Source organism: Scomber japonicus, chromosome 17, assembly GCF_027409825.1.
Source record: "Scomber japonicus isolate fScoJap1 chromosome 17, fScoJap1.pri, whole genome shotgun sequence".
Lineage (NCBI taxonomy): Eukaryota > Metazoa > Chordata > Actinopteri > Scombriformes > Scombridae > Scomber > Scomber japonicus.
This window is the reverse complement of record NC_070594.1, coordinates 15,425,158-15,446,748: the sequence shown is the minus strand read 5'-3', so window position 1 is coordinate 15,446,748 and position 21,591 is coordinate 15,425,158. Positions and strand designations below refer to the sequence as shown.

The 21,591-nt window shown below is 39.0% G+C and overlaps 2 protein-coding genes across 2 annotated transcripts; one reads left to right on the top strand and one right to left on the bottom strand.

Annotated features, from left to right (window-relative positions):
* Positions 1–2,295: 2,295 nt before the first annotated feature.
* Positions 2,296–4,863, bottom strand: LOC128377551 (serine protease 23-like). Its single transcript, XM_053337508.1, has 2 exons — positions 4,749–4,863; positions 2,296–4,186 (listed from the first exon to the last, which is right to left on the bottom strand). The coding sequence occupies exon 2, from the start codon at positions 4,180–4,182 to the stop codon at positions 2,776–2,778; it is 1,407 nt and encodes a 468-aa protein (XP_053193483.1). The 5' UTR covers positions 4,183–4,186; positions 4,749–4,863; the 3' UTR covers positions 2,296–2,775.
* Positions 4,864–6,100: 1,237 nt separating this feature from the next.
* On the top strand, positions 6,101–7,044 carry LOC128376824 (leukotriene B4 receptor 1-like). Its single transcript, XM_053336678.1, has one exon. The coding sequence runs from the start codon at positions 6,139–6,141 to the stop codon at positions 7,042–7,044; it is 906 nt and encodes a 301-aa protein (XP_053192653.1). The 5' UTR covers positions 6,101–6,138.
* The last annotated feature ends 14,547 nt before the right edge of the window (positions 7,045–21,591 follow it).

Here is a 21,591-nt window from a genome sequence, read left to right as displayed (position 1 = left end):
ACAATATCACCTTTTATCATTGTGACACGCTGTTTTTGCTTTTTCTTTTGAGAAAATCTGACTGCCAGTCAACTATTTCTGTTGAGACGAATTGCCTCAATCAAGTTTAATTTTCTTTCCACTCTCCATCACTCTGTCTGCCTCTCTCTGCAGGTTTGTCATTGTGTCTGGAGCTTTGTGGATGTGGATGTCTGCACTTCCCCACCGCCTTCCCTCAGTCATGCCCCAGCCCTTCAGCCATTCGGCCACCATCTCTACGACCTTTGCCCTCTGACTTCCTACGAGCCGCAGCCCCTGAAACAACCTGCCCTCCTTATCTAATGTTGTAGCACAACTGTGAATGTGAACCCTAGATACAGAAAAACTAAATTCTGTTTATGTGTGTGTGGGTGTGTGTGTAAATCAGTGTTAACCTTTACTTAATATACTATTGAAAAATGAACAAAAAAATTAATAAATGTGTATTTAGATTCATTCTGGATTTCTGCATATCAGCTGACTTGGAATGATGGATACGTGTTGGTTTCTTTGCGCATCTCCCAGACGAGGACCGTGTTGTTTAAATGTGGACTGTATTCGGTGTGTGTAACTTCACTGGCCAACCCCCACTCCGACTCTATTCCTCTTGTCCAAACTAATACTGAGCTATGTTATGCCATTCAAAACTTGGTTGTACCTTGTATATCTGCTTGGCAGTCCATCCTCCCGCCAGTCTGCTTTTTCAACTCTCTCAAAACTTACCTGAAAACCACTTGCACTGCAAATTGGGACTTATCGGACACCTCAAACAGTGTTCACTTTCATTTTTACTTTATCTTTTTTTAGGGATTGTATGAAACATGCAAATACTGTGTTCAAATTGACATATGCATTTTTGATGATAGATTACATATTTTCTTTAATCTTTATTTTCAAAGAAAAAAAGTATCATATATTTTTAGTTATGTCAAATTATATGGTTAAAAAAAAGGCAAGTACATTCAAAAATTTCCAGCCTTCTTTGTACATACCTCTCAGTCTGTTATCAGAGCCAGTATTGAATGGAAACTCAGCCCTGAGTGTTTTTACGTTTGCGCCCTCTGCTGGTGTGGAGTGATGCTGCATCGTAGCATGCAACACAGGTCAACCTGGGATGCATTCTAATACTCTCAAAGAGCTCCTTCCCTTGTCTCTCCACACATGCTGACATTTGACTTAATGTTCAGGTGGAAATCAAAGAGACAAGGAGGTATCTGTGTATGTGATTGGAATGTGGCCTCAGTCCTCTGTGGGTCACTTGTAACACAGCGATCGGTACATTTGCTCGTGTGCTGTCACTGTAAATCTTGAGGACTCTCACTGTAAAGCACTGAAGTATATGCTGGATGTTCTGTGTGTTGTTTATTTCCAAAAGTGACTGTATCTTAATCCATTGTGGCATTGCAAAGTGTTGAAAGAAAAATAAAGATTACTATGACACATAACAACTAAAAGAATGTGGATAAATAATGTTTGCTAAGTATTCATATGAAGGCTGTGTTGTTGGGGTTTTTTTTTTCTTTTCTTTAATTTGTTTTTTTGGGGGGGTAGGGGGGTTATGATGAATGACATCGTCCTTCCTCCCTCGTCCCCACCTGCATGTGAGTCCAATTGAGATGCAATAAAATACAAATACACTGATACAAACTACCCTCACGGCTGATCACTTATCTCTGTCCTGGTTTTGTCAGACTACTCTGTGAAAATTTTTATTTGTTTTTTATTTATCAGCATGTTGTGGCATGGACACTCCTGACGGTCAGTAACATACAAAGTCACAAAACAAGATATTGTTACTCAGACATTAACAGATTTGTATTTTGACAGTTTTCAAACATTAGAAAACACACACATACAGTATTATTTGGACTACATGAAGTGAAATGAGGACCAACAGGTTATACTAATGCATGCTTTATATACACGAGCAAAAAAAAACTAAAAAGCTGTTTACTTGTGAAAGAATAGCTAGATTTTGTTTTCTCTTGAGATAATTATTATACTCAGAGACATACAAACTACTGTAGATTTAAAAAGTGGTAACAATGGATTTGCATCATTCACATGTAATTAAAGCTTCCCGTGGTTTCCTACAGTCTCTAAATCAAACCATGAATTACTAAATTAACTGCATATCCAGGACCAAGGACATACAGTATGCACAATACTTAGATTATGCGTGTGTCCAATGTGGCCTGAATGACTGAAGAGGTGAGCTGGTTCAAATCAATATTATATCAATATAATCAATATTCCTGTGCCAGTAAAGCTGCTCAGGGTTAAATTTTGGTCTTAAAAACCAACACATTTTTGCATTTTGCGGAAATGCATGAAACTTTTCCTGAATATGAACATGCCAATAAACTTATTAAGGAAATTATTTATTTCTTGGTTAGTTAAACATGTATTGAAATAATATACAGACGTTTTAGATGACCTTTTAAAATGTTTGATGACATGTCACCTTTGGAGGCGTGCTATTGGCTGTTTCAGTGCTTGAGGAAGTGCAATGTGAGTAGATATAATTGTAGTCCTCAGGAGTCACTGCAGTCTACACTTACTGTGTGAATTACACTTTACTAAAAGTTACTTTCAGCTTTTTTATACAAAGCATCTAGTGTAGGTTCTATTTGTACCAAGCTTTTTCTGACTCATAAGTCAAAGTTTATTATTCTTAAGTCATTTTCTTAGAAGTTTACATTTTTTGAGCCTCCTAAGAGACAGCTGACTGTCTCTTAGAGACTGTTGCTCTATGGTTCAAATCTCTTTACAATGCCTGGGATCACCATGAATCCAGTGGCAGATCTGTGCATATTTGGGAGGGGTGATCCTCACAGCAACATTAAAGTCCCTCTGTTCACCCCCCTCCACCTCCACCCACTGATGGCCTGAGTACACCCCAATCACCCTCCGCTGCCACATTCCTTTCCTGCCTGCGTCTTCAGCTTTCTGTCTCAGTCGAATGTAAACACCTGCACCTGTAGCGCCCGGCTGTGTGTCACAGTGCTGGTACATCAAATCGTCAGACTCCTTTGCCACTGAGCAAAAGCGGTAGACCACCTTCTCATCTCCACGCCCGTCCAGCAGGCTTTTGTCAGCATCGTAGCCTGAAAAATGGATCCGGGCCAGGGGGATCACAGAAGGCGCCACTCCGAGCTCCATGTGCTTTTTCTTGACAGGTCGTTTCAGCTCCAAAAGAGCATAATTATAGTCGGAGGCCACAGAGTTGGTGGAGTTCATGGAGTGGATCCATCCTTGAGGGATGTGCGTTTGTTTGACTGGTGACCAACGAAAGACAGTCTGCTTCTTGGGTTCAGTACTGCGTCGTGTGCGGATGAGACCAGCCCTTTTTTGCTTCCTTCTTCCTCTTTTTAATCTATCTGTATTGCCATCATCAGCTGCCACCTGATTGTCTTCATTTCTTTCTCTATGCTTCCTACCTCTCTTTTCCCCTCTCATTACATCTCCTTCTATACTATTCTGCTCTTCACCTGCCTCCCCTTCTCCCTTCCTCCCAAGCCTCTTCCGCCATCCTCTCCTCCTACCCAGTCTTCTTCTTTTGATCTTGATTTGCAGCACTCCTACTCTGATCCTTCTGGCACTCTCCAGGTAGTCTCTGCCATCATGGATACAGTGAGCTGCTGTTAGCACATGTTTCGGGGATACAAGAACCCCAGAGCACCCTGTGGAGATGCGGACTGCAGCAGAGAAGGGGAAGTTGGTACTGAACTGCGAGTCAGAGATCACAAAGCGGCTGTCTGGTCCATAAATTTGCCGTTTCCTGCGAGAATGTGAGGGGGCATTGGCAGTCATGGTTGTAGACGTCTTGTTGAAACCAAGCAAAGTGATTTCTGTATGTGTGTGTGTGCCATTCTCATACATGGTCTCATATCCCAGAATCCTCTCTTGCTCAGCCTGGTCTATAGGAAGTAGGCCACTTTGACACTCTATCCCACAAAGTGTCTTACTCCCTCCTCTCTCCTCATCTTCCTCCTGCCCTCTGAACAAGGGTTTGCTTAAAACCTTGGTGTGCATGTCCAGAAGCATTGGGAGGCTCTGTCTGCTCCACCTGTATGCCTCGTCGCTCTCATCTTCACCAAAAACTCCTGACACTGTCAGGGCAGCTGCACAGAGCAGCAAACACAGGAGGTGTTTGAAGCCCATCCCTCTGAAAAGGTAAAAGCACAGAGAGATATTCTCAGTGGTTGAAATAGTTAAATGAAATAGGAATTCAGCTTGAATGAAGCAGAAAGAAACCTATACACATGATCTCTCATCAGTAGCTGTCATGATGCTTTTTATGGCCAACAGAGGGTGCAAATGCCCTATTTCCAAACAATCACTTGGGTAGCAAAGTGAGTGTTCTCTGAGATATATTCATTTAATTTTGACTTGAGGTGTCTGAGATTGAATAAATAGTTGCAAATGCAAGCACATATAAAAAATCATGTGTCAGATAACTACGAGACTTATGTTATTTTGTAAGACGATAGGATGTTACACCATGCAAAATAAGTTAGTCAAGTCTGCAACTCAGTGCAGTCTGTAACTGCAAATAATTTATATTAGTAAAAGGAATACACTGAGGAAACATAGATTTTATAGATTACATTAAGAGGGAGGAACTGGTGATCTTATTTTAAAAGCATTGTCATTGCATGCATAAACTGATACTAAAATGTCATTTGGTAAATATAACCACCATACACAAAGTCAAAAAACATTCCTACCTGCAAACATACACAAAACACTCCAGCAACCTCCTGTACACGTTCTCTCCTTCTCATCAATAAAAAAGCCACTCCATCCAAACGGCTTCCAACAGACTGGGCTCCATCATCTTCCTGGACTGAAAAAAAGAAAGAAAGAAAAAGAAAAAAAAAGGAAAAAGAGCTGTTTGCAACATCCCACTCAGCTGCAAAAAAACAGTGATGACCACACAGACAGTGGGGGGAGTCTGTGAGGGGGGGACGCATGAATGAAGTTTTTGATCATCTGATGACATTTTTATAAGTGGAGCCACGTGGAAAGTTTCTCTTGGATTCCGCAAATATTTTTATTAAACGGAAAAAACGAACTGATCAACAGAACAGAACAGCGATCCCTTCAAGTACCCTAAAAATAAAATATTGATTTTGGTGTGATGCTGTTTGCAGACAGTATTGCCTCAGAGTGCTTTTGCGGTAAAATAAGTTTAGATTTATGTCAGGTGAAGTTTGAAGTGCGTCCAGGCACACACACATAAATTGTCAAAGGTCACTTTTGGGGACTTTACATAGAGTTACATTAATTTCTTGGAGACCTACCATAACCTTAATCATCACAACTATTTGCATAACCATTAGGCTACCCTAAGCTTAACCTCTTACCCAAATTTTGGAGTTTTGTCTGCAGTTACACAAGCTCTTACTGGAGCTTTTTTAATTCAAAATGTTCTGGGTTTCTCAAAAATCACAAAAATAATATATTGTGTAGACTGTTGTTTCCGAGGTCGAGAATTAACGTTGAATCTCAACTTTAACCAGCATGCATGATATGGCAATTTAAACATTTACAACTCCACAACTGTGCAAACTCCATTTTCTGATTAGATCATGTAATGTAACTGAAAGCTCCAGAAAAGCTACTAAATGTAACATGTGGGGAGATTAATTTGTCAAAAAATGAAAGGCTTTATCAGAATACTTTTTCTACTTACCATATCAAGTTATTTTTTTTGCAAAAACTGATAAACATGAGAAGACGACCTTAAATATATTTTGTTATTTAAAAAAAACATGAATTAGGGATTACTGTGTGATCAATGCTTTTACTTAGACATAAAGATGTATAAACTTGTCATTATATTTGTATTTGTAGAATAACTGCTGCAGGAGACCACAGAACTGGTGCTCAGGTTTTATGAAGGTTACATTTACTTCCGTTGAGATGCTGGTGAAAAGGTGATCTGTTTCCTCTTGGGGACATAGAATAATGGGTAAATACGTCAGACAAAACCACATAGCTGCGCAGAACATCAGTTCATGTGCATGAACAATTTGCGTACAGTTATTTGTTCCTCTTTGACTGCAACAAAGAACACTGGCTGCACACCATCATCACCTGCTCATTGCCAGTAAGATGGAACAACTCAACTGTACTGTCAATACTAACAGCTCCACTCCTTCTTTTGTCTCCTGGGATTTTAGCCATCTGGTCCCTGCAGTGATACTGAGCATCTGCTTCGCGCTGGGAGTCCCTGGAAACCTTGCTGTGATCATCCTCAAACCAAACTACCATCACATGTCCAGCCTGAGCCAGAGTCTGATGCTGAATTTGGCCATTTCAGACCTGCTCTGCCTGCTCACCTTGCCCTTCTGGATTCATCCTTTACTGTATGACTGGCCCTTCGGCCTGGTGACCTGCAAGGTCCTTGCGTATGTCTTGCACTGCAGCATGTATGGTAGCATGCTGACAATCACAGTGCTTAGTGTCCAGCGGTGCCTGCAAGTGGTGTACCTGCAGAAGTGTCTGGATCAGGTGGGAAAGAAGAGGATTCTGATTCTGCTGTGGCTAGTTGTGATGACTCTGTACAGCCCTATTTTACTGTTACGTCAGCTGACCAAAGACCAACACTGTGGGACTAGCTGCCGACCTCAGTACTCTTCCCAGGCCCAGTGGATGGTTGTGCTGCTGACAGAGTCCTTGATGGGATTTGGTTCTTTTTCTGTTGTGACATTTTCATACATCTGCCTCCACAGAAAGGTGAACCAGGCAGCTTTCTTCAACAATCCACAGACGACCCGACTGGTTGCCAGTATCATTGTGGCCTTTTTTGTCCTGTGGATTCCGTATCATACGATACATGTGATGATTGTGTTGGCTGTTTCACTCAAAAACGAAGGCCTGATTAAGTTCTGTCAGGACAGCTGGAACATTGTTGAGGCACTAACTGCTGTGAATAGCTGCCTCAATCCAGTCCTTTATACGTTTACTTTGCGAAACATGTGTTCAGGCCAAAACTCTGAAAATAAATACTGTTGTTAATGTAGAAGCTTGCAAATCCAGGAAGTCTATTAATCATTTGTGTATCATTTGTATCATAATGAAAAGCCACCAGATATTGTTACAGCTCAGTGATTATGCTTGAAGAAATTTCTTTTGCTTCTGTGACTGTGGGACAAACCTGAAAAAGGTGTTTTCTGTCCAACTCTGAATCATCTCCCCTCTTGATACAGAGTTCAGTGTTGTGCTGCTCTTGTTTCTCACAGAGAATTGCAGATGATTTGTGATTTAATGATGAATTCTGAAGTTAAGCAATAAGCGGGTCCTCAACCTGAGCTGAAGAAGTTTGTTGAAAATGCATGGGGATGAGAATCATAAGATCAAACTATGCGAAATTAATATTTGTTTTATTGAATTTGCAATAAAAGACTGATTTTCTGTTTCCTTTACATTACGGTTTGGTCAAGTGTTTTATGATCTCTAGTTTATAATCTGCTTTTTTTAAAAACTTTTACATATGTCATTTGTGTGTGTTTGTGTTAATTAATAAATTTTGAAAAAAGTTCATTCTGTGTGAAGTCTGATATTGACATTGTCTGTCTTGGGATCTCAGTTTTTCTGGAAGGGATCAAGTCAGAAGAAATAACAATTGAATAAATATTTGTGTTGGAGTGCATCCAATGTGTCTCCTTTGTTTGGTAGATAGTGTTTATCCATCCACCCATTTTTTCAGCATTGTTGATTCTTGCCGGTTAGTGTCCTTATTTCACTCACTAAGAGGAATACAATTATCTCTTGGGGAATTTTTGGTGTACAGTACTTCTTGATGACAAAAAACAGAGCAAAAGGGGGAAAAAAGGTCGTTAAATGAACTTTGTTTTAGGACAGGCGAAACTGGCCATCTATGTTAATAAATAGCAAATATAAATTGGTCAGGAAAATTACTCTTCACTTGTTTTCAAAAACTTATGACAGTATGCATAATGCTGAATTTTACAACTCATTAAATGCTACAGTGTATCCACAAATAACATTACATACAACATACATACATATAGTGATATGATGGATTAACTCCCTCTTGAAAAGGATGATAAATGAGCCTTTGTTTCTCAGCAGCCTTCATAACATGTTATAGAATTGTTAACTCATTTTGAAACTTGTCGTGGTGTGTGTGGGAGAGTTCATGTTGGTTATGGTATATAGAGCGCCACCAAAGTAGAAGCGTGATTCCAAAGATAACTGTTTATGAATTTGTCTAAGGTTTCACTTCATGTTTTCAGCTGCCTGTGTGACTCCACTTGATCAGATAATTCTTAGAAAAGCTCAGTGTTGCTCTGCTATCTGATGTGTCTCATGATAGTCAATTACATTCATCCCTGCAGTTTCTATTCTCATTTGTTCGTGCTAGCCTTCACCTTTTGTGCTTTCTTTTCATTAATTTCCGGATGGACTTTGATATGTTTGGTGAACCAGGAGGTCCAGGGGGTCTTCCTCTGCTGTGTGCCTGACAAGCGGGGCTTTTTCTGGGAGTAACTCTGCTGGTCATGCCCTCAACTGCAGAGGAAACAGTGTCTCGTTAGGCTTAGGCCCCTTTTGTGCTGAACTCTGTCTAGACACTACTGTTAATAAAAAAAGGGGTCAGGACTCTAGCAGGGGAGCATGAGTACTTTGACTATTGGTGACTCAGTATTTCCCCCAGCTGCTCCTTTGGGCCCAAGCAGAGTTTTCTCTGGCCAGCTCTCAGCAAAGACAGCATCTTTTTCCCATGCAAGCATGACTTCTCCTCTAGATTCAGTGTATGTTCTTCTGCCAAGATGCTCAGTTACAATTTTCATGATCAGTAACAGTGTTCGTCATCAGAAGGGGGTTATCCTGACCCATGGCAGACAAAAAGGGAGAAAAATTCTGAGGCTGAATCATTTTAAGCGTATGCATGCTGAGAGGCTGGTTTGTGTGCATATGAGCATGATAACACATTTAAAACTACATCTAATCTAAGTGGTTGATTTTTATTTTACCACTCCTCTGTCAGTGTAGCCTACCAGATGCAATCTGCTGAAAGGATGCAGTGTTTAGTCATGGAAAGCATAAATGATGGTGTAATTGTGGTTATGATGACTATAAATCACATCCAACACATTGTGCAAATTATAATGAGAATTTAGCCACGCAGACTTAGCCATGATTAATTCACTGAATTCACTGATGAAGCCATCTAATCAAGGAGTATTTACAATAACACAAAGCTTATTTCTGTTTTTGTTCTATTCACAATTTTAAAGGAATAGTTCAACATTATGGGAAAATACTTATTTACTTTACTAGGTGAGTGGAATCAATCTTCTCATCTAAGTCTCAGTAAAAAAGCAAATAAGCTTATTTTCCAAACTGTCAGCCCACCCTTTAAATAGACTTTATCTGTCTGCTTTTGGGAAATAATACTGGTTTTAATACATCCAAATTAGAATACAATCAATTTAAAAGTCTAAATTGGAAGTATTGTGATCAAATAAAAATAAATAAATAACTGAAGTTGTGGGAAACAGGCAATGGGAAAAAGATTGATGTGACGTGATGAGATAAAAGAGTTGGGTCAAGTCTATAGAGAATTAGAGATAGAAGTATATTAATGCCCTGGGATGGTAGATGAGTCATTGTTCATTCCTCTCTTCTCACGCATCTAGGATTTGCTGTCCTTTTCCTGATTCCTCATCCTTCAACAATCTGCCTGGTCCTGACCTGCATTTTCTTTCACTCCATCTACTTTCTTCTTGTTTCTATAATTTGCTTGTTTTATTAAAAGACGTGTGTCTTTTCTTTATTGCATACTCTCCATCTCTACACTCATCCAGGTTTTTATTCCAGCTGGCAGTAGTCACTGAGAAGTTTGGTGCGGACACATGAGTGAGGAGGGGAGCTGGTTTGTCTTGGCTCTTTACACCTCCCTGTGTCTTGTAAGAGAGCTTTACTGGTTCCTATCCAACAGTAACTCTTGTTTCAGTGGAATGCTGTGGCTAAGTGGAAAGGTTGTGATATTTTTTGATAAGATGGTCTTGGGATGCTCTGAGATCTCCAGCTGCAACTATATATCAACACAAAAATGGCTTACTGTAGATTAATAATGTCTTGATCAGATTATGAGATTTATTTGAGAGAAAAAGTCTTGAGCTGCAACAAAAAGAAGATCTTTAGATGTCTCTCTATCTCTGTGTGTGTGTGTGTGTGTGTGTGCACCCAGTGTACAAAGTTTAAGACAAATTTACATTTTGGAAAACATTTTTATATATCATTAAACAAAATTACATTAGCAAAACACTTTTACCTACACTATTTCGACAATTTCGCAACTTGTATCTTACTGACTCTGCAGAACCACCTGGTGATGGAATTTATACAACGCTTAACAAATGAATGGACCAACTGCAATGTAAATGAAACCATTAAATGAACATCATGTAATCTTCATTCCTGTTACGGTAAGAGACTGAGCTCAGTATCACCCAATATACTTAACAAATAGATAAAAGTGATTCAGCTCGGAAGTATTTTATGACTGCAGGTTAATCACTTAACTTAAAAAAACGAAAAGTGATGTTAAAGTGATGTTTCAAAATATCTGCTCTTCATCAGACCCAGGTGACACTGTCACATGAATATAAGTCACATGATATAGTAATGTGACTCTAAACTCCACTGAGCCTAAAATTCATACCAGGGACAACAACATACACATACAAAAATACATGCAAAATCAATACAAAATGTGCGTGTGTATATGATCATGCACATAATTGTAGTAGTGTAGCCCTTAATTTAGCCTACTTTAGTTAACTAGCTCAGATTAGGCACATCTTAAAGCCTCAGACTGGCTGATAAAAAGAAAGTCCACATTCCTAGCTGAAAAGCATGTATGCATTAGCCTGATATAGTCCAGGCACAGTGTACAGTTTGCCAAAAACCTCATGTTTTCATTTGAATTCTGACATTTCTGAAACATCACTTCAGCTTGACTTCCTGAATGAGATCTAATAGTGAATTTCCCACATACGCTTCCTTCACGGACGTCTTTTCAGAAAGAGATAAACATCGCACACAGCTCTGAAATTAATGAAGAACATCAGTGTTATGGACAATTTGAGCTCTGTGTTTTGCTTTAAGCACTGTCAGTGGAGGATTAATATTGCAGGCCAAGGGAAGGTCTGTTCTGTAAAAACAGAGGTGAATTTCCAATATCAGGGTGCCAACTACAGGGGGGCCAGGAGGAGCCTGGCTCAGCTCTCCTGAAAACATAATTTGTGAAATTTTTAGGGGGAAATATTGACTATATTCTGTTTTTGACATACATTTCTGCATCTTTTACATCATGGGTCAAGTGTAAAATGAGGCTATTATTCATGTATGATTCATGCATGAGGATGATTAATCACAAATTCTCTTTTTTAGAATTTCACGTGGGTGCTGAGGTCAGTGGTTAATAGGTTTGAGCTGAAAGATTGTGGTGTGTGTTTCTAACAGCTCTGGGCTGCACCCAACACAGATATGACCCATGTTAAGGTTTAAACCTGTGGGAGGATGTTCTGGGGTAAGCTAAAAGAGGCTTATTTTGGTTAATCAAGACTGCTGATGAGTCTCTATTCATTGGAAAAAGGGAAGTTATGTCGATTGTGGATTGTCTGCACAGGGTGAGGTTTTCACTTACAAAGTCTCAAATTACCACCACTGAAGCACACATTCTATGTATGTCTTTTCACCTCAAGTATTCCACAAAAATGTGTCCATTGTTTTGGCAAGTTATCTTGGAATCAATTATTGATAGTTTTGCATTTAACCAATGTTTGGGGAGGCAGGGTAGTAAGTTATGGTGTACTTGTAGCACAAGTATGGCAAATACAAACAGTTGGGTAGTTTCAGTAATGTTCAAAGGTAAAATGTTTAATCTGTCCAATATTTTGGTTTATGATTAAACACTTGCATGTAGTGACATTCCTGTTTGTGCAAATCAGCAAATGTTCGATTAGCATATTAGCATTGTCATTGGGGGCATTTTAGCATGCTGCTATCATTTTGCTGTGCTGTTCCAATGTTACTATATCTGTAAACTTTTAGTTTTGTTCAGGGCACACCGTTGTATGCCGTTTATGATGAAAAGCCTGCAGTAAATAGAAACATCAGCATTTTTAATCATGTGGTCACACAAGGACATGGAAGGTATTTTAAAACATAATTAAGTAAGCTGTAATTGCAGCTGCCGTCATGTAGGCCTACTGTATATTATTTCTACTGACTTGTATGTTGTGTGTTGTGTTTAGTATGTTAGACTTCATACACATCAAGATGACTTAAAGTCAAATTGACTACCAAAACATGTGATGACCTTTCATTCATAGCACATCTGTAGAGCCCTTATGTGACTCACATGTTCTCAATTTGTAGTGCTATAATAAGCAAAGTTCTGATGAACAAGCTGTGCTTATCGCTCCAACAGGAAGATTTATGTCAAATCAAAACAGATGTATTTCTGTGGAGGCGTGTGTTTGTGGGACTTGGACGTCTGTCCTGCTCTTTGTCTTTTGTTGCGGTGCGTGTGTGTGCGTGTGTTTCTGCCCTCAGTTCCAGTACACGTGTGTGTGGTCCATACTTTCTGTTTAGACCTTCTCTCATGATAAGGGTCAGTTGTAATTGCTGCTGTTGTGTTTACTTTCTTGTATCACTCAGCATCACAAATCTGATGCAGAACACCACGTGTCATGTGTCCACCAGGTGAATTGGTAATCCTCGCATGAACCTTAATATTGAATTGTTCATTGATTCCATCACTAGAAAAATGGGTTTATGTCTATTGTCAAGACAGTTGCTCAAACACAGTGCTTCTTTTCCGGAGAGTAAAAAGAATTTAAAAAAGACTACAAAGAGCATATTTTTCAATCTGTGAAGAATAATTGGCAGTTGACAAGAGGCTGTTTTTTATGTACAGTACAAAACTAGCAATCCTAATAAATTCAACTATTCTTGTTTGCTCTAAACTATAAAATAACAAACACAAGTAAATAAATGCCCGTGGTTTTGAAAAGTTCAATAATCAGATGCTGTATGGGTGTAATGTTGCATGTCCACATGTCATCTGTCATCCACCTTGCTACTGTAGTAATGGCTCTGTGGATATTTGCGAAAAACTCAAAAAGTTGATTAAGCCATCAGCAACATGTTTCACTGGAGTCACAGGCAATTAGCTAACTCGTGCCCTGCAAAAATGGAAAGTTAATTGAATCCATATTTGTCTGTAGCAAAAATTCATCAGTCATAGATCTGTAGTTTTGATGTAATTATAATATCTGACATCTTGGAAAATAAAGTCAGCACATTACATTGATACCATATGCACTAAATGTATTTCATAAGTTGAATTTTTGAGGGAAAAAAAGTCTTTCAGGACTTTCTTTAGAAACTAATCCAGGATGAAAACCGGTTACTTTTGGTTACTGTTTTTTGTTAGAGAGTTGGAGGCCTTTTATCCAATATTTGCCTTAGACAGATTCTTCCTAAACTGCATTTTGTCTAGGGTGCGGCACTAAATAACACGTGTTGTGACCAGGATTATGAGGATTTACAGTGACACTAGTGACACTGCCTCATATCATCTGTGCTAAACTTGTATCAGTGTAAATCAGGGGCAATTTTGTTGCACAGTAATCTCGGGTCAGACTCAACGCCCTCTAGCTAGTGCGTTAAATCCCTCAGATTAGGAGGCAATTTAGCAGAATATACACACACCCCTTCGTATTTCTAGAGCATGTTGCTTCGGTTTCAATCACCTTCATTAAACTTAAATGTTTAAAGCACAGCCACATCTCTGTTACATGTGTCTGTTAACATGATAATGTGCTTTAAGACTGGGTTGTGGAAGAATTGGCACATTTGATGGTTATTATTATGAATTGTGTTCTGCTAGCTTGCAGATGGCTAAAATATAATTAACTGACTTCATGTATAACCAACAATGATCTATGTTACCAGATTTAGCACTTCTCTTTTTTTCTTTTGGCTTTTCCCCTGGTCTTTGTGTTTTGCACTTGTGTCAGGGCATTCTGTATAGACTTTGAGATCCTTCCAGCTGTGTTAAATAGAGGGATTCACTGTTTTGGAAGTGCAGAAAGCTCCACTCAGTCATTTGACATAGTCAGAGACAGTTTGGCAGTGGTCAGGCTTCATACTAAATACATAATGACACATGGATAAATCATCCACTTACGGTAACAACAGTATGTTTTTCTCTTTCTTTATTGTCTTTGTCTCGGTCTGGATCCATTTGTACAGAAAAAATAGTTAGTTCTGTTGCCATGCTGCACATCACACAAACAACTGGATTTTTATTTGTCAAAAGATGACCTCTTTAGGTCCTCCCCTTGTTCTGTCCTTACACGTGAGAGCCTCAACTTCTTACAATCCATATTAAAACTGCTCACAAGCTTTAGAGGCATGGCTCTATGGATGTCATTGTTGAGCCGTTGGTCACTAGGTTCATTGGTCAGCCAACCACTTTAGTCCAGAATGAATTGAATGAACACCTACTTGATGGATTACAATAACATTTTGTTCCCCAGAGAATAAACCCCATGAGATTTACATATATGGTTTTAAGTGAGAAGTCTTAACAACTACAGGATGTATTGTCCCCTCAGAATGAACGGTACTATCTGTGATTACCCTCTGACTTTACACATAGTGCCATCATCAGTTCATAATCTGAGTTTGTCCAATATTTTAATTTGTGACTAAATACATGCAGAACAAATGGCATTTCCATTAGACATTAGCTAGTGTTTGAAAACAATACATTTTACACAGAGACATAGAAGCATGTCCAGCAGCTACTGCTTCTTTAATTTTAACACATGCGAAAAGTGGAAGTCCGCCAACATATCCTGCTCCACAGTTACTCAGAGGGACACAGTAAGCCAGTAAAACACAGGACAGTCTGCTACAGCATTCTCATTGTGAACATGTCAGCAATTAGCTCAAAGCACACTGTGTCCAAGTTCAGCCTGGTGTAACTGTAATCTTTAGATTGTACAGATGGAGGAATGAAATTACAACAAAGAACAAAACGCCATGTTCTTTACACTGGTGACAGAGATGCATGAACTGTAGCTGACTGAAGCCTTGTAGAAACAATAATAATTAAGTGAAATAACATGCAGCTGTTGATCTTAATCTGGCTTTTCATGTTCAAATGATCAGGTTTTACAAAAACACCATCAACCATCTGGAAGGAAATTTTGATTGATTGAATTGTGAGACATTGATATTGCCCTGAATGTTTTGCAGCTTGATAAAAGTATGATGCAATAAATACTTGTCTGGTGATACTTAGAATGTGAATCACTAAATCACATTTTCAATCAGCTGTTGGAAAGAAATTCAAGGTCAGTTCAACACGTACTGGGAAACATGTGCCAAAGTCATTATCTAATTATTTTTGACGTAAGACATTCCATCTGGTGTCATTTCTTACTCACCACACACATGCAAGGACACATGCACACACAACACAAATACATAGACAACCTTCTCTGGCCACAGCTATCCTTGAAGTGTCTTCTCTCTGTGCTCCAAACAGGAAATTCTCTGATTATAAACACTCAGGAATTACTTACAAGGCAACAACAAAGAATGCAGTCTAACAAAAGCTGTTCCTATTACACAGTCCAGAAACTGAATGTTTCTAACAACTTTGATATAAATAGTTGAAGAGTCAATCATGACAGAGCATCTGATTTTCTGATTAAGATCTTTGAACTTCTCCAAAATCTTAAAAGACTCTAACCATTTGAATAAAAAAAGAAATTCTGTCTGCTGCTTGATAAAAAATAAATTATTAAAATAAATTAGCTGGCAGAGATGCCGACAGGAAACAAGGGTGGAATGGCCTGCAGTATACTGTAGGTCCCTGGCTGGATTTGAACCAGGGACGCTGTGATGCGGCATGCGCTCTGACCACTGGACCACGAGGGCATTCCAGACAAAAATAGATTTTTAACCCGTTTCCCATGCAAGTTACACTTCTTTTAATTTCAATTAGTTGATATTTTCTAACTAAATACATGTAATATTAGTTTCATGTTGTTTAAAAAGAAAAATGAGACATGTCATTTCCAGCTGGATAGGAAATATAATCCCAAACAAGTTCATAATTATTTTTATGGAGAAGCAGATGGAATATTTTTGCATCCAGATAGTTAGAAGAGCCTTTGAGGGTGCTGGGTTTTCAAACATTTTGTGCCATATGTATGTTATATAGGTTGTTAAACCTGCATCGGATCCCTCAGATGTTTTGGATGCCCCTTTGATTTGATCAACAAATACCTTTCTGAGTAAACAAAAGACATAAGCAAACAGCAAAAGTGCAGGCAGGAACTGAGGAGAGAGAAGAGGGTTGTGAAAGCTCAAAAAAGGCAAACAATGTCAATATGAAGCACAGGCCTGTGTGAGAAGTAGGCCATGGAAGCAAATCATTCTCATGTGAGGTAAATACAGAAAGCTGTGGTCAGATCAGAGTTGGATGGGCCCGTGTTGCTGGCGAGATGCTGCATGCCGTCTGCTAGGCGGTGATGTGGTCCTCTGAGGCTTGAGTTAGCTGTTGTATTTCAGGCACTTCATCATTAATCCAACTCTGCTCCTAATGTTTTGTTTATACTTTCCAACCCCATCTCCCCCCTCCTCTTCCCCACCCTTCCCTCATGTCCTACTCATCATCCCTCCATGCTGACTTCTCCTAATTTTACTCCTGTCTCTTCATCCAGGATCTCAATTACACACCAGACAGCATTTCTCTCTTTACACCTCTCATTCCTCTTCCCTCCTAGCACTCCCAGTTGCAGCTGTTGGTGGAAGTGAGAGAAGTGTACCTCACCCTAAATCGCCATTCACCAAGGTAATTTTGTAAAAGATGTCTCAAGACAGAATAGGAGTCGAGCTCCACCCTAAACCTTTCATGACAGAGTGAAGAGCCAAATGACTGACCATAGTGCAAAATTACTGCCACATCACCTGCAGCTGCAGCGTGTACAGGGCTTCACTAAACCAAGTCAGGATGGATTTCCTTCAAGATCTCACCACTAAGATTCTCTTTGTTACTCTGGAGCCAGACACATGCTGCTCTTACAAAATGTTTTTTCACTTGTACAAGCTATCTTGCACATGCAGAGGACATAGACCGTAAGATGACGTCAATAATCAATAACTCTAAAGGTCTCATGGTCTCAGAAATGTGCCCTCCAACAACTTTCAAAAGTATTAATTTCTACTTTTGCATCATTTGTGGCCATGAAGAATTTTGGCAATTCAAAACAAAGCTGAGTTTAACCAGTCATTTGAGTCATCATCCATCCCATGGACAGGGAACAAGCAAAATTGTGAGGAGTTGCTATGGCTACATAATAATGCTGACATATGTCTTACCACAACAGTTAAACAAAGAAAAGAACATAAATGTTCTATTGCTGAGACAAAAAGGTTATACAACATGGATGATACAAAGATTTCCCACAGCAGACATACTGTATATCAAATGTCAGCATTATTACAAACAGATCAAAGGATGTGTCTCACCCTAAATCACTCTGCACATATGCGCACAAAAGAGATGCTTTGAGTGACTGATAACTCATTTTGCTGATTTTGTCATAGTTGCATGTACTGTATCTAATTAGCACATTTTTTCCCAAAGCAATTCAGCTTTTAATAACATCACACTGAAGGACAAAATGACCTAACTTGGCTCTTTAATGACACTGTTTACCCTACACAGCTGTTCATTTGTACATTTCTATACAGTCTGGAGTGTGGGAAAGTGAGAATAAAGGAGAGGAAAAATGTAAAGTGTGTGTGTACTGAACTACAGTAGGAAAAGAGCACCACCCAGTGTGATGGAAAAGGAACTTTTCATCAGTGAGATATAAAGTGAGTGTCGTGAAGCGTGTGTGAACAACAGTACGAAAAGAGCACCACCCAGTGTAATGGAAAAGGAACTTTTCAACAGTGTGTCCAGTATGGGCTGTTTGCTATAATCCAGCAGATGGCACCACAGTTCCTTCATGTTGCGAGTGTGACCTTTGTTGAGACTATTTAGGGGTTTTCCAGCTTCTCCATGAAACTGGAAGAATGTATGATGGAAGTAAAAGTAAATTTCCCAAGAATAAGTTACTAGAACTTATTCACTGTGTTATGCTTGGCGTGTTTAAGAGCATTACAAAGTTATTATTATTATTGTAATATTATCATTTGATTGTATTTTGCACTGTCTACAATATTTCCATACATGAATACTGCCTGGTCCATATAGGTTTAACCATATTAACTTAAGAATATTAATCAAATACACATAAAACTGAATTAGTGATTTTAAAAAAAAGATTCTAACTCCGAACTGTTTTTGAAAAGGAACTGAAAATGAATAATAAAGTATAAGATTCTCCTTGAAGCTCTTTAAGTTCATGTTCATTGTTTTTAATTAAATTGACACAAACCAGTTACTACATAAACCTGGAGCTTTTGGGGCTGACAGCAGCTGGCCAATTAGCCTGGCTGGAATTGGATGTTACTTTGCCCTGTGTTTTGTTTGAATAAACATTTTCAGATGTCTAAATAATAATAATAATTAATAATAATTAAGTAATTTGCAAGGGGAAAGTACCCAATAAGAATGTCTATCCTATTAATCTCACAACCCTCATGACCCCTGGCAGTAGCCCTTACCCCAGGTTGAGAACAGCTGGTTTAGAGGGTGACTCTGTCTGATGATAATATTATGATCATTACCTGCCAATTTTTAGCTAATGTATCACCAACATGACTGCTTGTAAAAGTAACCTCTTGCCACAGCTGGGGGGTGAGGAGTAAATTCTCATCGTGCATGTATGTGTCTGCATGCCTGTTTATATGCAAAAGAGATCACACATTGTATCAGTGTGGTCTTGACTCCAACCACACAGATATCAAACAGGAAGTTGAGTCACAGATAGAGCAATTCACTTCTTGTTTATTTTTGTCACTGCATTTGCTGGCCTTTGTGACAGGTCAGGAGAGCAGAACATGTTAAATATGTTAAAAATGGGGGGAAACAGTGCTGAGTTGACTGAGTTTCATTTCATGGAGTGTTTTTGTTCACATAATAGATAGATTATTTAATAAGCGATTAATTAATCCTCTTTACTCTATGCTGCATTTCATTTATGTGTGTGTGTGTGTGTTTCCTCTTGAGTAATACATGTTTGTAAACTTGTGTGCAGGCTCAATTCTATTCAGACAACTATGAGTGTGTTAATTGGGGAGAAATGCAGAAACAACATCTTGCAAGTTGAATTACAAGTGTGTATTTCCCTGAAATTTCTGCATAAAGTTTTGATGCAATCTTGCTTTTACCGGTCGGTCTCCCTTCAAATACATTACTCTGGCAGTTTTACAACTGCCACTAACATGCTCACACACAGTGCACCTTTTAGGAGCGCTGCAGCATGGCTTACAGTGCAGGGCACGTCAGCGAATCTCATTAGTGGCTGTGGAAGACTTTAGAGGGGGCTTACACTATTGAGCACACTCTCCAAGGTTGGATAGGGTCAACAGAGGTCTTGTAGCGAGGTCAGGGTTAAAACTGATTGGAAATGCTGTTGAGGTTTGTCTTTGGCTGGATATAGTGTCATTAGCTACTATGTGCTTTACATCTACTGTAAATATGTTAAAGGGCAGTGGGCTGCACACTGAAGAAGTGAATTTCATGCACACTAGCAGAAACAGGAAGGTCAGTAATTGTATGCAGATGATTCATTACTTGTGCTAGGGTGTAAATTAACAGATTAACGGCATGAACCAGTATGAGCATAGTTACTTCTCCAACGCTGACTAACTATCAACACTTTACAAATGTGCAAATTCTCATATAACAAGTGCCTTATGAATGCAGACTGAAGTTAGAGGTTAGAAGAGAACTTGAAATACAACCAAAAGCAACCAAGATTAGAATGCCATAAAATGAAATAGAGTAACACAAAAATATTTTAGGAATACAGGCATGCAAGAGAAATGGTAGCAAATAGCAAGTTTCCTATTTTCCTCACTAAATGAGGTAGATGTTGTGTGGGACTGAAAGAGAAAAGTGATTTTGAGGTATTTCTTAAAGGAATAGTTTGACATTTTGGGAAGCTCGATACCACTCTCATGTTTGAACAACAAATATCAAAACTAGTTAGTTATATTAGCATAAAGACTTGAAAACATGTTATCTTGATTGTGTCTTGATTGTATAATTCGACGTATGATGAGACAACATCGTTATTTGTACAAGAACACAAATCTTCCCTTCTAGCTCTCAGCAAGAAAGCCAAATACCGTATTTCTCAAAATGTCAAACTATTCATTTATTGGAGCCATTGTTTCCTCTCACAGCTGACAAGCTATGGAGCAGTGAAAGGTAAGTTATTTTAGGGACAGTTGAGGTTTATAGCAGCAGTAAGAACAAGGCTGGACCAGAATGGAGGAAGTGCAGGAGATGGTTTTTACAAAAAATGTTAAAACTGTTGTATGATAGTTAGCCCCAAAATAAAAAGAATATTTCCCCCCATCAGCTGTAAAATACTTTTTTCTTTCTAGTTTACAACAAACGGAATCTTTTTTCACCCACTAAAGGAAATCCAGACAAAAGAGTAAAAATAAGAGAGGTGTGAGCAGTGAGGTGGGAAAGAGAAGGAGGAAGAGCGCAGAGGCACGTTCGACTAACGGGCTCATGGTAATCTCTTAATGAACTTCGACGTGGAGGAATGGAGTAAAAGGGGATGGAAAAGAGGATGAGGAAAAACAGGAAGAGTGGGATGGGATGGAGTGGGAAAATAAGGGTTTAAAAGTAAAAGATGGGGTTTCATGGAGTGAAGGTGGAGTAGCATGTGAATATTGTAATGAGACACTGTGGGGCAAAAAAGTGTCTGACTTCCTCTTCCTGTTTTTGAATGAAACACAGTTTCAGTTACTATCATGATCCTGAGTACAGTAACTGAGGGATATCTACACATTCAGAAGTGATGCACAGACAAAGTGATACAAAAAAAAGTGGAGTTTCACAATGAATAACCACACAAGCATGAGCTGTACACAGTCATGCAATACATGAATGTGAAGTTCAGCATGCACACGCACACTAATTTGTATCTGTTTGTGGAGATCAGTTTGGAAGCATGACAAGGGGTCTGTCTGAAATCCCCTCACCAATCCTCTGATGTCGTCAGACACTGGAAACCAAGCCGGTGTCATCCACTTGACAAGTCAAAGGTCGGGTAAGTACCTGCTTCATGATAAGAATCCCAGGCAGTAAGCCTGACATTGAGCCTGTTGGTGAATGGGGAAAGTTAGGAGTGTGACTGACCTGCTGTCAGCCTACAGAGCTTCATGGTCTGTATCTTCAGTGCTGAAATATTGATACCAGATTGTACGTAATATATCTCTGATAAAGTTTCATGTTTGAGTTCCTCTAAAGCGTATTATCAGTTTCAATATGTTTTGTGTGACATACACTTAAAATAAAACTTGAAGCTGCTGCTT

Coding starts and splice junctions, on each gene's coding strand:
- LOC128377551 (XM_053337508.1), bottom strand. CDS start 4,182: ATGGGCTTCAAACACCTCCTGTGTTTGCTGCTCTGTGCAGCTGCCCTG.
- LOC128376824 (XM_053336678.1), top strand. CDS start 6,139: ATGGAACAACTCAACTGTACTGTCAATACTAACAGCTCCACTCCTTCT.